The sequence below is a fragment of the Chenopodium album genome, chromosome 2 (assembly GCF_948465745.1).
Source record: "Chenopodium album chromosome 2, dcCheAlbu1.1, whole genome shotgun sequence".
Classification (NCBI taxonomy): Eukaryota; Viridiplantae; Streptophyta; class Magnoliopsida; order Caryophyllales; family Amaranthaceae; genus Chenopodium; species Chenopodium album.
This window is the reverse complement of record NC_137835.1, coordinates 61,031,923-61,048,380: the sequence shown is the minus strand read 5'-3', so window position 1 is coordinate 61,048,380 and position 16,458 is coordinate 61,031,923. Positions and strand designations below refer to the sequence as shown.

Here is a 16,458-nt window from a genome sequence, read left to right as displayed (position 1 = left end):
ACCTCGTACAATCGCCTGAACAAACGGAGTGGTTGATAGTCATCGTGGCCCGAGTACGCTTCAGATGGTGGCGACTTTGTAAACTTCACGATATTGATGGTGAACACAATCTTGAAAAACTTTGGAAGGAAGCCATGGAATTTCAAGGGTTTGGATTATTGGAGGAAGAAGATGAAACTATGAACTGCTACTACCAAGTAGAAAGTCTAGAAACCCCTTTTAGCCCCTTAATTTAATTTTTTATTTTTTTTATGAGGATGTGTTAGTCTAAAACTCTAAGTTAGTAGTATAGTATACATTTCCTCAAGTTAGTAGTACACGTGAAGTAGTCTTAACTCTTTTTTTTTTTTAATAATAAAAAAAAAATTACACAATATTTCTTTTTTGCTTCTTAGTTATTTGATACTAGTGTACAGGTAATACTAGGATATCAGTAATCATAAATAATTTTAAGATTAAAAAAAATAATAAAAACAAAGAGACCTGTTAACACTAACAACAGGTCTCTTTGTTTTTTTTCCCGCCAACAAATCGCTCTTTAGAGACCTGTTATCAATAACAACTGGTCTCTTTGACTAAAGAGACCTGTTAAGTCTTGTAACAGGTCTCTTTAGATAGATCCCTTTTCCCATATTTGTAGTAGTGTATAGCCGTTTACCCTCATAATTTTTGGTACGTTTACAAAAAAATTTCTAGAGAGAACTTTGAGAGAGCAGAAGTCATCCGTTTGAGTCAGGCGCAAGCAAGAAAGCTCGTCCTCCAGAGACCCAGCCGGACCCGCCTAGTTTCAGATATCTCTTCAAAAGGTACCGTCTCTGCCTCTCTCAGCTCTTTTTCTTTTTTTCACCGCTTGTACATATTTCTTGCAATAAATGGATGCATCACCAACACACACGGCACGGCCTAGGTTAGAGTCCAGCCGGTCACCAGGGACGGCTGAGTCTAGGACTGGAAGTGCCGTCTCGGGGTGTTGGGACCACCCTTTGTCTTGGATTCCGACCAGTTACGTGTCTGTGCTGGACACAATGGCTCGGATAATGCAGACGGCGACTGATCCAAATTACAAGAGCGAAGGCTCAGGCGGCCAAACGCCTGAGGGAGAAACGTCCGGTCAGGGTGACCAGACGGCTCTGGAGAGATCCCCTCCGCGCGCCCCTTCAACCCCTGCTGACTCTTTTTTGGAAGAGTGCGACCAAGGCGGCGACGAGGCCGTCTCTGCCCCCTTGGGTAAAAGTGAGGAGGAGACGGAGAGCGACAGCTCCGCCTCTACCTCTGAGAGTAGTGACGATTTACCCCCGCTTCCGGATAGCGAGGAGGAAGAAAGGAAAAAGTGGAACGAGAAGGATAATCCCTTCAACATCCACGTCTCCTCCAAGGACCGGATCCAAATGGAGGAGAACTTGAAGAATTTCACTAAAATGCACCCGCTTGGAGACGGGTATAGGATCCGGGTGCCGCCAGAGAATGGCACCGTCGCCTGGGAGGACGATCAGGAGAACGCCAACAGCTATTTCGGCTGTTATGAGGCGGCGTTCAAGGCTGGTCTCCGCTTTCCACTTCACCAGGCGGTGAAGGCAATTTTGAGAGGCTATGGCCTCGGAGTCTGGCAACCTACCCCCAACTCTTGGACAAACATTCTGGGGTATGTTGCCGCCTGCGAGTTTCAAGGGCTTAACCCCGGCTGGGAGGCTTTTGCTAGCATGCATTATCTTAGCAGAAGCCCAGGCGGTTGGAGGGCGTGGTACACTCTAACCACGCAGCCCTAATATATGATGACCTTGGACAAGGTCTCGAAATTCAACGGCTGGAAGCACAGGTTCTTCCTGATGTCAGCCCCAACCAGGCGGGAGAATTATGAATTATGTCTGTACAATAAGAAGCCCGACTTGTTGGGCCGAAAGTGTGCTCTTCCCCGGGTTCCAGAGGAAGACTTTGACAAGATCATTGAGGCAGACTTTTTTGGCCTCACAGACGCGACCTTGTCAACCGGGGAGACAATAAAGGTCCCCAAGAACTGGATCCCCAAGAGCGCCTGGTTCAGGGACGAATGCTTCCTAGCCGCCTGCGGGCTAGGGCACATGTTTTCCAAACGTATGCGCCTGAGTTTATATCCGTCTATAGTATTTTTCTATCGAAATTATTTTATGATATTGACCAACTTCCTTCTTTTTGCAGAGGAAGCATTAAACATGTTGCAGACGGGGAAAACCCCAAAGCGATCCTCTGCTGTCATCCGCAAGGCGCTTGCGGAAAAGGCTGCGGCTGAGGTCAAAGCCAAGGTAACAAACGCCTGACCTTTTCATAAGTTGATCTTTTAAAATCATTTTTCCCTGATGTTAACCTTAACTTTGGTTATTTTTGCAGGGAGGAGAGGTTGGAAAGTCGTTTGAGAAACAACTCAAACGGGCTAGGGAGGAGACCCCTGCCGTTCTCAACAAAATAAAAAAATCCACCTCTGCGTCAACTCCTGGCGCCTCAGCCGGTCATCAGCAGATGCGGATAGCGGGGCGTAACTAGAAGGTAGGCGGCAGCCTGGGCCTCAGCCTCGTTAACCCCGTAACAGCGACCGGGGGGTTCTCCACGCCTGCAAGCGGTTCCCGCTTGGCTGGCTCCGAAGGTAAGAACCCTTTTGAATCTCCGCTTGAGCTGGGGTGGCCTTTGCGGGTGAAATCCCACTCTCAACAGACGACATCTTCAGACGGTCGGCAACAAATAGGTGCTGCCTTAGTTTCGCACTCATCACGTATTGATTGTGGTGCAGATCAATCTCCCCGCTGGCCAGACGTCCAGAAGCACACCAAGGCCATGCTGGAAGCCAACCGGAAGAGGGATAAAGACAGTATCCCTGGGATAGAGACGTTCAATCTTGAACGCATTCTATCCCTTCTGGCTGAGGTAAGAAACTTGTCAATTCAATTTTATTTTTTCCAAGTGTTTTATCCCGCCTGCGATACTCACACCGCTTGCTTTTCTGCAGGCTATGCTGCGGGTGGACGGGCTCAAACGTCCTTATTCCCGCAAACGGGAAGAGGTAAAAAGGGCCAAGAAGTCCGCCATAGACGCTGACAATATTTCTTTACACTCAACTATCGTAAATGAACTTGAAACTAAAGCTATCATTATGACACAGGCGTCTAGAATCCAGCAGCTGGAGTCAGATCTGGAGGCGGCCAAGCAGCGGGCGACTGATGCTGCGACGGCCCGGAAGGAGGCGGAGGAGGCCCAGAAGAAGGCTGCTGAGAGTGCCAAAAAGGCTGATGAGGCGCTCAAGAAGGCCCAGACGGACCTTGGCAATCTTCAGGGTGTTTCTGAAGAGAACACCAATCTGAAGACCAAGGTTCAAAAACTGGAAAAGGAGGCTGCTCAGGCTCAGATAAACTTTGCAGCAACCCTGGAGGCGGAGCAAAACCGTCTAGTTGCTGAGAGTGACGCTGATAATGACGCCCGGATGAAGATCGCCTGGGCTGCCCTGTACCCGGACGCGGATTATGGCGTCTGGGCACTGGCTCACAGGTACGCCGAGGACGTGGTGTACCTGAGAGAGAAGGGTGACCCAGAGCCTGAATCCTTCGACGCCTGGGTTAATGCCAACCATGAGCCCCTCATACCTCAGCTACCTGGTCCGGGTGAAGCGCAGGAGATACCCTCAGATGATGAGGAGGAGGACCAGGAGGAGCCGCCTGCAGGCTAGAAGTGACTTTTCAGCGGCAGTATGTCAATCTCTATTTTTTGTCTTTCTTTTATTCAGCGGCAGTATGTTAAAACTTATTTTTTCCGGCCTGCGTGCCGAGTATATTTGTATTTACCGGCTAAGGAGCCGGGTTAATTAACAATTTCTCTTTCTCCCGGACGAGGTCCGGTTAACATTTGATCCATCACAACCGTTTGGTTGGGTGGTCTTTATGAAATGCACCGACTGAGTCGGTTTTGATCATTTTGCATTTGAATTTTTAATTTTTCATTTTTCATTTTTGCCCAACTTATCAAAAGCATGCGGCGATTTTTCATTTTTGCCTAACTAATCAATAGTCCGGCTGTCCTTGCCCCTGGACGGCTGTGTGGTTGGTTTCAAGTGGAGTTGGTTGATTGACTTGAAAACGTCTGATGCTGTAAAGAGCATGATATGTTTGCAAGTCAATCAATCACAATAGTGATTGCCCCAAACCAAGTGCACAGCCGTACACCAACATGCGTTCCAGTTACTACCCAGACGGTGCTTATCCGTCTTGGTAGAGATTTCATAGCCATTGCACGACTCCTTTGCACCAATTAAGGTAGGAATTGCAATTTTGGAATAAATAACCTAAGTGAGTTCTTCAGCCGGTGACCGACTGATGCCCCAGGGCATCCGATATTCGGCAACTTGATCATTCTTTACAGGTCATTTTGGTCAGACGCCTATGAGTTGACCAATTTGGTCGTTCAATTATACTGTTCTCTGCGACGATTGCACCCGGAGGGGTGTCGCCGGACGCCTTTGTCCATGTTGGGACAGGCGATTTTATAAAATGAGCAACCATCCGGCCATTTTAGCCTCTGGTCTTGTTTGAGACCGGTTGTATAGCCACTAAACGTTTTTGTGCTTAGTTTTTAGTCGAAGTATTGAATTTACACTAAGTATCGAACTTAGTAAGTATCAAACTTAGTTAGGTAAATGGAGAATCCGTCTGAGTATTACTCAGGCGAATAATCAAGCAGTTGAATAAACAAAGTATCAAACTTAAATAAACAAGGGATCCGAGTATTACCCAGGCGGTCCAACAAATGTAACCTTTACTAAGTATCAAACTTAGTTAGGTAAATGAAGAATCCGTCTGGGTATTACCCAGATGGATAATCAAACAATAACTCAATTTTGCAAACAGAGTCTGAATCTTCATTAATTGACTTACTGTTTACAATTACAATCTCAGAAGTAGTACTTTTTTAGATTGTCTACATTCCAAGTTCTAGGCAGACGCCTGCCGTCAGGAGTTTCCAGGCGGTAGGTGCCATCCCTTACTTCTTCATAGATCCGGTAGGGGCCTTCCCAATTTGGGGTTAGCTTCCCCAGCTCATTGGCCCTACCGGTTGCCTCCATTTTTCGTAACACTAAGTCGTCAACTTTCAAAGGACGCTTGTGTACTTTTTTGTTGTAGGCTCTTGTTATTCTCAGACGGTAAATCTCATGACGCAAGGCGGCATTGCCCCTCCGTTCTGGGAGTGAATCCAATGCCAAGCGCATTGCTTCCCAATTTTCCTCTTCATCATATAGCATGACTCTGAGGGTCGGCTCGTAATGTTCAATGGGCAAGACGGCTTCAGCACCGTAAACCATGAGAAATGGGGTTTCACCGGTTGCCCCCTTTGCTGTTGTCCGGATGGCCATAGGACATGGATTAACTCTTCTGCCCATAAGCCACCGGCTCTTTCTATTTTCTTCTTAATGCCGTCTGAGATGAGTTTATTGAAGGCTTCAACTTAGCCGTTTGCTTGGGGCCGGCCAACGGATGCAAAATAGCTTGAGATCCCCTGATCTCCCAACCAAGTTTTTAGCTGAGGCGTCTCAAACTGAGGACCATTATCAAACACCATAGACATAGGTACCCCATACCGGGTGATAATTTTTTTCCTAATATAGGAAATCACGTCTGAGGTTTTGATGTTTTTAACCGCCTCAGCTTCTACCCACTTGGTGAAATAATCCACAGCCACCAAGATGTAGCGCTTTCCGCCTGGAGCAGGCGTGTAAGGACCTAAAATGTCCATGCCCCATTTTGCAAACAGGATTGGGCTGTGGATGGCCGTCAGATCAGTAGCCGGACGGTGAATGAGTTTGCCAAATTTTTGGCACTTGTCACATTTCTTTACCAACTCCTTGGCGTCTGCCTCAAGAGTGGGCCAAAAATAATGTCGTCTGGCTCTGACGGCTAGGGACCTGCCGCCTATATGAGAGGCGCAGAATCCCGAGTGCAAGTCTTCGAGAACTTCTTTCCCCTTTTCTGGGGTGACACACTTCAACAAAGGCTTCAGAAACCCCGCCTTGAAGAGTTCTCCATTTTTCTACTCGAATCTTGCAGCTCGTTTTTTCAGGACGGCTGCCTCTTGTGGCGAATCAGGAAGTGTGTCGTCTGAAAGGTAGGCCCGGATGCCATCCATCCAGGTAGAGCTTCGGTCCAAAATTCCAATGGGGTCCTCATAGATGCTTCTCTTTTCAAGAACTTCCCAAAAGACTGACCGAGGCGTATCTTGGCAGGCGGAAGACGCCAGTTTTGACAATGCATCCGCCTGATTGTTTTCCGACCTAGGCACTTAACTCAGCCGGAATTCCTCAAGTGCCTTGGTCTCTTCTTTGACTGCCTGAAGATATTTAATCATAGCCGGATGAGTAGCCTCGTAGCTTCCCTCATACTAGCTAACAACCAATTGAGAATCAGAGTAGGCGTCAATTTTCATGGCCCCTGCCGCCTTACACATGCGAATGCCGGCTAGCATGGCTTCATATTCCGCCTCATTGTTAGAGGCTTGAAATTTGAAGCGTAGTGCATACTCAAATCTGTCCCCTTCAGGAGACTCGTAGATTACGCCTGCACCACGGCCGTTCTTTGTAGAGCTCCCGTCTACATACACTTTCCAAACCTGATCAAGATTATCCGGAGCCACCGGACGGGTCATTTCAACAATGAAGTCGGCAAACGCCTGACCTTTCACTGCCTTTCTTGGTTCGTAAGTGATTTCAAGACTTTGCATTTCAATAGCCCATTTCAACATTCTCCCGGATGAGTCCAAGGTAGACATTGGCCGCTTGAGTGGCTGGTCGGTGTAAATCACTACCGGATGTGCCAGAAAGTAGGGCTTCAATTTTTTGAAAGCCATATATAGAGCAAGGCCAAATTTTTCAACCATGGGATACCGGAGTTCGGCATTTTTAAGAACATGGCTAATGAAGTAAACCGGGAGCTGCACGCCGTCTCGCTCAGCAAGGAGAACGGCACTGAGGGCATGATCTGAGACGGCTAACTACATGTACAACGTCTCCCTAGGTAAGGACTGACCAACCTAGGTAGAGAATGTAAATGCTCTTTCAACCTCTGGAATGCCGTCTCAGCATCATCCCCCCATTCAAATCTGGTCTTCTTCCTGATTGCTTGGAATAAGTAGAGGCACTTGTTGCCTGACCGGCTGAGGAACCTCCCCAGGGCGGCCAGACAGCCGGTGAGTCTCTGCACTTCCTTGACAGAACGGGGTGAGTTCATGTCTATCACCGCCTGTATCTTTTCAAGGTTAGCCTCTATCCCCCTTTGATCAATCAGGAATCCGAGAAACTTCCCCGACTTAACACCAAAGACGCATTTCTTAGGATTTAACATAACCTTATGCCGCCTGAGGGTGGTGAATGTTTCTCGGAGATCAGCAAGGTGATCCGTCTGGAGCTTGGATTTGACTATCATATCATCAATGTACGCCTCCACATTCCTCCCAATCTGATTAATGAAGACCGTATTAATCATCCGTTGGAAAGTGGCAGGCGCATTTTTCAAGCCAAACGGCATCATAGTATAACAGAATAACCCCTGATCAGTGACGAAGGCCGTCTTCTCTTGATCTTTCTTCCACAGGGGTATCTGATGGAAGTCGGAGTAGGCATCCATGAAACTCATCAAGGCGTGACCGGCTGTAGAATCGACCAGACTGTCGATCTTTGGAAGCGGGTAACTGTCCTTTGGACACGCCTTGTTGAGGTCTGTGTAATCAACACACATGCGCCAGGTCCCATTCGGTTTCTTAACAAGGACCACATTGGCCACCCAGTCGGGAAAATTACAAGGCTGGATGAACCTGGCGTCTAGCAGCTTTTTTACTTCGGCAGCTGCCGCCTGACTTCTTTCCTCACCGTGGTTTCTTTTATTTTACCAGATGGGCTTCTTTTTAGGATCCACGGCGAGCTTGTGGACAGCAAGATCCGGGCTGACGCCTGGCATCTCTTCCACTTCAAAGGCAAAAATGTCTTTGAATTCCTTCAACAGAAGGTGCAAGTCTGCACCCAAAGTAGCATGAGCAACCGTCCTAACCTTTACAGTACGTTCCGGACGGCTGTCATCCAGAACAAGATCAATGCTTTCACCAGCCGGTTGGGGACGGAGCTCATCTGACCGATCACCGGTCAGTGATTGCTATTTTTTCTCCTTCTTCACCTCCACCAGCAGAGGTGCCTTTCTTTTCTTTCCGGCTGCTGGTGGGGGAGGTGCTTGATCGGCATCCTTGACATTGTCAAGGTTAATTGGTTCCTGACCGCCTGGGGCCACAGTGTCCCTGACGACTGAGAGATAGCACTCCCGGGCCGTCTTCTGATCCCCATTCAAGGAACCAACAGAGCCGTCATCCCTCTCATATTTGATGAGCATCAGAGACGGGATGATTACTGCCTTGGCTACGTTGAGGGTTGGCCGGCCAAGGATAATGTTGTAGGCGGTCAACTCCTCAACGACCAAGAATCTGACGACAATATGTCGTCCCTGGCCTTTCTCTCCCAGCCAGATGGGCAAGTCAATTCTTCCGGCTGGGAAGACCATCCTACCCCCAAAACCAACCAAGGGGTGGGTGACCGGATGCATGCTGCTGACATTGTATTTCAGCTTTTGCAGGCACCAGAGGCTGATGATGTCTGATGAGCTGCCGGTGTCAATAAGGATCCGTCCAACCAGCTGGTTGGCAACCTTACATTCAATGACAACCGGGTCATCATGCAGACGGCGGACGCTGCCCCTATCCTTCTCATTAATCAAGAAGTCTGGGAAGGAGGTGCTTGCAGACGCCTGCTCATCATCATCCTTGTCCATCTTTCGAAGATGGCTCTTGGTGCCCCGGATGGTAGGGCCACCACAGGAGAACCCGCCTGCTATTGTGTAGACCGGCTCCTTGTCGGTATCCGAGCTACTAGCAGGCTGGGGGGTAGTCTTGGAGGACTGACCCTTGCTTTTTTTTTTTGCCCCGGCTGGGGACTTAGAAATGTAGGACTTCAACAGCCCTTTGTCAGCCAGACGGTCCAACGCCCGCTGAAGACTGAAGCAGTCGTTGGTATCATGGCCGACCTCCTCATGGAACTGACAGAATTTATTTTTGTTCCGTGACTGGACAGAACTCTTCATAGGATTCAGCTTCTCAATGGACAGCCGGTCCTTTACCTCCATGAGGATGGAGTTGCAGTCTTTGTTAAACTCGTACTTGGGGATTTACGGTTTAAACTCTTTCTTTTTCTTCTGAGACGGCTGGTCAGAATCATTAACCGCCCAGATTTCTTTTCTTTTCTTGCTCTCTTCTTTATTTTTGGCCGGCTGAGCAGACCGGCTGTCTTTCGGTTTGTCGGACATCTTGGAGTCCGACTGGTTACCAGGCGAGCAGAGGTCGGTAGCTTGAATGTAACTTTCCGCCTCCCTCAGGGCCGCCTGTAAGGTGAAAGCCCCTTTTCTAACTAGGTCAAACTTAAAAGTCGACCCGTCTCTCAGACCCTTGAAGAAGTCTGTAAAAGCTACTTCGTCAGACAGTCCTTGAATCTGAATTCTGATCAGATTGAACCGCCTGACATAGGAGCGCAGTCCTTCTCTCTCTCCCTGCTTAACAGTGCTCAAATCAAGGCTTGTTTTCTTAGCAGGGATGTTCATTGAGAAGTTGGAAGCAAACAGGAAGGCGAGCTTCCTGAAGCTATCGATGGATCCGGCCGGCAAGTTGCCAAACCATTGTTGGGCAATGCCCTTCAATGTAGCCGGGAAGCACCGACACCAAGTGGCATCATCCAATCCCTGCAGATACATGAGGTTGGTGTAAGCCATGAGGTGGTCTTCCGGGTTGGTGGTACCATCATAGGTACCAACCAACACATTCTTAACCTTGGCCGGCTGAGCTGCCTCGGTTATCTCCCGGGTGAACTCAGAAGGCTGTTCACCCAGGTGCAGCAGACGAAGCTGCCAGTCCAATGGCTGGACATTTGGATATGCCGCCTGACCTCCAAAGAGGGCCGGCTGCATGAAATGAGGGGGATACTGGCCGTAGACCTGAGTAGGCACATACGGTGCAGCTCCAATCATATGAGGGCCAGAATGGACGGTATTACCGCCTGTCTGACTCTCATGCAAGGAAGATGCATTCCCGGCAGAGGTATTATTAAAGCTGTCAGGAAAGTTCGACGTAGAAGCCGACTCAGACAGCTGTTGATTTCTCTTCCTGTTGATGATCTCCCGGGCATCAAGAGATGACTTCTTACTTCTCACCGGCTGTTGAGTCCGGCGGGAGTTATTGTTATTCCCCTTGGGAAGAAGAATTTTGGACCAATCAATGGTCCCGGCTGCCTTCTCCTTTGGATGAGGAGTGGGCTGCCGATCTTTGACTGACTTCCCCTTTTCTAGAGGAGTCTTCTTGGCCGACTGACCTCTACTTGGGCCAGCCCGGCTCTGGGTGATCAGCTCTTTAATTTCACCCTTGAAACTTGTCATGAATCTCATGAGCTCGTCTCGGGTGACAGGCGCTGATCCAGCTGCCGTTTGGGTTGCCCCTTCCGGCTGCCTAGGGGGTCTACTTGCACCCGCCTGGGAGGCACCCCGCTCCAGAGTCTCTCTGGGCCGGATGCGCGTGATTCTGAGAGAGCCATCTTCGGCTGTAAAGGTTTTGACTTGAGGATCTTCATCCTCCTGGTCTGTAAAGACTTCTGGGTCTTCGCCCAGACGGTTAGGGGGTGGTACAGACTCTTGAACCATCTTCGAGGTACCCTCCCCACAGATGGCGCCAAATGTTTTGGGTGTTTTTGTCCCTCGGGAGAGTTACAACACGAAGACTGATCCGAGGCGATCTGTACCTGCAAAACAAACGGAGACACCGGTTGGGTGGTGCTCCGCCTCCGACGCACAAGTTAGAAACTTGAAGGGAGAAAAAGGTGCGGAAATTTAGGTAGGGATCTGCTCGGATTCCAAGCTCAGGATGTCTCTATCAAAGAGTAAATGTGTAATAAATGATCAAAAAACGTGTCCTCAAAAAGAGAGACATATCCCTATTTATAGGGTCTTTGGGATTTGTGCCCCTGATTAGGTCACTATACCCTAATCAGTGGTGGGCTGCGCCGCTTTGCGGTTTTCTCGGGATTTGGGCCTGAAGGCCGCCTTTTTTCCCTTATTTTATGGAGTGACACGTGTCAAGCAGAGATTGGTCCACTTTGGGCCATCCTGAGGCTGACACGTGTCATCCTCTGATTAGACCACGTGGCGGGGTAAAATTACCCTAAACAAGATGGGTTAGGTTGTGGTTGTCCGGGTAGAGTGGATGGTGAATTGAAAGGAGTTCCCTCGGCCAATTGAGCTAGTTATGAATCAACCATCTTGTTGTGGGCTCTTATCTCTTGCATTTGTTGCCCAAAAAATTGCATTTGCGCATGCATGGCTTGGAGGAGTTGAGTTTGAGTTAGCTCCGCTTGAGGTGCTTGTTCTTGATGGTTTCTTTGAGGTGCTTGGGTTTGATTGTTGTATTGGTTGTTCCTTGGACAACTTCCTCTTGGGTTTTGGGGTTGAGATGGAGGTGGATTTTGATATTGAGGATTGGAGTTATAGGAGGGTTGAGCTTGTTGGTTCCATTGTTGAGGTTGAGGTACAAACCCGGGTGGTGGTTGTCTCCAAGCTACTCCACCGCCGCTTCCTCTAAATCCCTCTTGCCTTGTGTTGTATGCCGCTACATGTTCGGGGCTTAAACCTCCACAATAAGATGTATCATGGTTCGTTCCTCCACAATTTTGAAGAGAAAGAGTTAACTTGAGAAGAGCTTGCTCCACCACTTGAACTTGCATTCACACTCGTGTTCAATTTGGAAAGCCCTTTTGTTAGTTGATCAATTTGATGTTGTAATTGATCAAATTTCTCCAATTCATAAATACCACCTCTCTTTGGAGCGTTTCTTCTTCGGCCCCCCAAGAGTAATTCTTTGCTACCTCTTCTATTGTGGCTTCAACTTGATTTTGAGGGATCTTGATTAATTGACCACCCGCCCCCGCATCCAAATTGGCTCTTGACATGGGCTCCAATCCGTCGTAGAAAAACCGCATAAGCAACCCTTGATTGTACTCATGGTGGGGACATGCTTGCACCAACTCTTTGAATCTCTCCCATGCTTCACCAAGACTTTCATCGGCCTCTTGCTCAAATGATGCAATTTTCCTTCTCATTTCGGCGGTCTTTTCTTCGGAGATAAAGCGCTTCAAGAACGCCTTTACAACCTCCCTCCATGTTGTGAGAGAGTTAGGCTTTACTTGCTTTAACCATTTCTTTGCTCGCTCGGTGAGAGATTGCCGGAAAAGGTGCATACGAATGTAGTCTTGACTCACTTCATTGGTTTGCATCATTGCGCACAATTCAAGGAATCGGTCCAAATGTTCAATAGGGTCCTCACTTGCACTTCCGAAAAATTGCTCCAATTGGACCATTCGAGTATATTGTGGATGGATTGAGAAGTTGGTTTCCGTGACGGGTAGCAAAATCCCTCCCGTGAGCTCATAATCCTCCGGATTTCCGAACTCACGAAACAAGACATCATTCTCTTGTCCCGCCATTGATTCGCGTGGTGAACTTGAAGAGTAAGTATCACTCTCACTATCAACTATATCACCAAAACCTCTTCCCTCGTCTTGATAAAGCCTACGGACTTGTCTCAAGGTTCGGTTGATTTCGTGGTCAATTTGATGTGAGGGTGCTCCTTGAGACCTCCTAAGCATTCACCAAAGCTAAGAAAACAATTAGAAATGACAAGGATGATAAAACAAAAAATAAAAACAAAAAGAAAAGAAAGCAAAATGACTCTAGAAAAAGCAATAATATTCACTAAACAAGCCGCTTCCCCAGCAATGGCGCCAAAATTTGATCGGGATAAGATAGGTCGTTAAGCTACCACCCTAACCAAATTAATCATTTATAAAACCTAAACCTAGCGCTACACTAAGCTAGTTAGTGGCAAGTAAAGGCTCGAACAACTAGGGAAGCACGCTAATTCAACATCAAATATCACTAATGCAAGAGTGGAAAGGGGATTGTTTTTTTGGTTTTGTTGAGTAGAACACTAAAACTACAAGTAAGCAAGAAAATGATGATTAAAATCAATAGAAAATGACGCTAGGGATTTGGGGGTTTCAAACATGCATTAGAAAGAGGGGAACAATGATAGTTATCATGATGAACATGCCAAAGAACACAAGATTCTACCTAAACAATTCATTCTCATGCAATAGTCTAGGAAAATCAATAAAAGAAGTCTATGCTAATTAGGATCATTCTCATGCATCCTATTAGACACAAGCAAATCAAAAGAATAAAGAAGCACAATTCATGAAACTCCATTTTAACAACTCATTCTCATGCAATCATTAAAATAGAGGTGATCTTAATCTAGTTCAAATCATTTTCATGCATTTAAACTAGGAGGCAATCAAATAAAGTGCAACAATAATCTCAAGCCATTAAAAATCATGTCTTTCATCAATTTAAGGCATGTAATCAATCCAACTATCATCATTCATCCATCATTCAATACATATCTTCCACCCCCTTCCCCTAGCTAAGAGTTTATCCTAGAGAAGGGAGATTAAACATAATATCAAAACTAGCAACAAACATAAGAAACTCAAAACAAAACATGATTGAAATATATGAAATCAATAATAACAAGATAAACTAATAAGATAGACAAAAATAAGTAACAATAAAACAAATAAATAATATTAAAGGAAAGGAGAAGAGATTACTAAAGAAAGGATTGAAGAAAGATGAAAACTTGGATACTTGCTTGATTGATGGAAGATTAAAGCTTGAGCAAAGTTGAATACAATAAAGGAAGCTTGAATAACAATCTATTCTCTCTCTCTAGATTAGGCTAATGTTCTATGGAATTAGTACTAAGTGTCTTTCTATTACAAAGAGTCTCGTCTATATATATGTGGCTCCACCCAAAAGAAAGAGACTTGGACAACAAGGCGCAAATAAATCGGAAACCCAGCCGTGCGCGCCCACACAGAATGTGTGTGCGCCCTCTCAGCATAGTGCGCGGCCGCAACTTTGAGGGTACGGGGATAATGAGCGCGCCCGCGCATCAGGTGTGTGCGCCCGCACACAAGTCGCGCAAACTCTCTGGTTTTGCTCTGTTTCTTCAGTCTGGCTGTGCGGGTTCTGACAGGGATGCGCGCCCGCGCAGCCTCACATGTGCGCCCGCACAGAAACCGCACATTACCCCACGCACAACAGATAGCTTGGCTTCTTGATATCCTCTTTCTTTCGGCACATAATACCTACAAAACCAAAGCATGGAAATCGAAATAAAAACAAAGAGAGAAGACTAAGAGAAGGGAAGATAAGGGAGAAAAGGAAAGAGGAAGAAAAACTAAATAAAAATGCTTAGAAAAAGGGCCAAACAAGCGCAAATGAGGGGAGAATCCTTAGAGAAAAAGGATAAAAGAGTGGCGTAAATGCCACTCATAAGAATCGTCTAAGCGGTTTAGTGATGTCCACCACCACTCTTGCCCTCCTCGACTTATCCCATCCAAGTTCATCACTCTCGACTGCAGTGACATAGCCAATTTTCTCCACAATCTTGCGCACATCTTCATCTGATCGACTATCCAAGGGAAGATTATACAATAGAATCCAAAAAGGGCAATGTTTGATTTCAATCGATTCGGGCTGCTCATCGCCATGGATTTCCTTTAGTAAGAGCAGTTGGTTATCGAAATTCCACGGAGCCCCATCAAGCACTTTCTCTTTATCCCTCCAGTGAAAAAACTGAATGATGAAAAGGTTGTTTTCAATTTTTCGGAACACCACACCCCTACTTAACGACCATACTTGCTTCATCGTATTTTGGAATGCCTCGAAATTGAAGGACCTGACAGTTATCAATTTCCCAATCAGAGAAAGCGCAATCTTCGATTCATGCGATTCCGAATGGACATCGCCTAACTCGACAATATCCTCTTCTTCTGCAGTAATCTTAAGTTTCGCCCACTGATCAGTGATTTCCTCTACCATTGAAGAGTAAAACACAAAAAGACACAGAATTACACTCACTATAACCCCCTCAATCGGGGAGTAATACTCGAATTCACAAGAGAACTAACTTAGACCTTGGTGTTAGGGAGCCCTAGACACTCAGAGCGAGACTCGCATATGAATATGCCTCGTATCTCTTTCTAATAACAAAATACACGCGTTAGTAACTTCAAGGAAAATAATAATCAAAACAATTAAATTAAATAATTGAAAGAGAGATTTAGGACCAAACCCTCATAAATTAAAACCTTTCTCTTTTAGGGAGAAGGCAACTTCGAATTTGGCTTGATGTTTCTAGATCTTGTGAATGCGGAATTTTGTTTGTAAAAGGGTTGGTTTAGAAAGAGAGAGAGAGAGAGAGAGAGAGAATATCAAGAATTTTGATGAGAGTTGGTGAGAAGAATTGATTGTTGATATTGATGATTGAAAACAGAATTTTAAGAGGCTGTTTATAGAGAAAATCAGCCGGATATGATAAAAAACGAATCAAAGTTTCGAAAAAGAATAAAACACGATCGCAGCGCAAACCACATGATATGGCGCCAGACGCCAGACGCCAGACGTGGCGCCAAACGCTAGACTCTAGCGCCAGACGCCAGGAGTGGCGCCAGACGCTGAAATCCAGTTTTCCACGTGTTTTATTATTTTGATAAAATTTAGCCATACGAGAGGGCAAAGAACTTCTTTTATTCTGATTAAAACTCTAAAGAGTCAACCAAAGTCAATTTTATCAATGCTAATTAAATTAGGAAGGAAAAGAACCTTCTAGAAGAATTTAGAAGAATATAATCAATTCTAATTGCATTAGGAATAATAAATCAATATTATTCCCTCCTCTAGATCATTAGGCCGCATATAAATATCAAACCGGGCACAGTTCAGTAATTTGGCCATAACTTTCTCATTATTCATCGGAATTGGGCTTATAATATATCGTTGGAAAGCTCTTTTCGAACCCGACCCAACTACACTATTATTGGACCCTTGCCATGGACCAAACCAAACTGGATTGACTGTTTTCTTAAAATAGGCTTTCAAAAACAGAGAGAAAGAAGATAATTAAAAACTGTTCACAACACTAGACTTTCCACACTTTCACTTCATTCGATTATGATTCGACGTGAAAGATACTCATCACTGGGTTTGGTTTTGGGGAGACACAAATGGGTGTCTATAGTGTTATTAAACATTGTTTCAATTTTCTACAATAAATTGGTAGGTTTTAGTTGTAAGATAGAAGCTTCTAATATTTAAATTTCAAAAATGTTAAATAGGATAACTCTACCAAAAAAAAAAAAAAAAAGATGACATCATCGTTGCATTTAGGCGGAAATTTTTTATTAAGAGAATGACATGTGGGTAATGATGATGTCATCATCTTCTGAATTCTGTTTTAGTTTTAGTTTATAAA

The 16,458-nt window shown here is 45.9% G+C and overlaps 1 protein-coding gene and 1 non-coding gene across 2 annotated transcripts; one reads left to right on the top strand and one right to left on the bottom strand.

The window, feature by feature from the left end:
• Positions 1-12,076: 12,076 nt before the first annotated feature.
• LOC145606889 (small nucleolar RNA R71) lies at positions 12,077-12,184 on the top strand. Its single transcript, XR_014105456.1, has one exon. It is a non-coding gene; the product is annotated as a small nucleolar RNA R71 (small nucleolar RNA).
• Positions 12,185-14,474: 2,290 nt separating this feature from the next.
• LOC145573919 (uncharacterized) lies at positions 14,475-15,026 on the bottom strand. The gene has a single exon (XM_081631808.1). It carries the CDS (start codon positions 15,024-15,026, stop codon positions 14,475-14,477), a length of 552 nt encoding a protein of 183 aa, XP_081487934.1.
• Between the last annotated feature and the right edge of the window lie 1,432 nt (positions 15,027-16,458).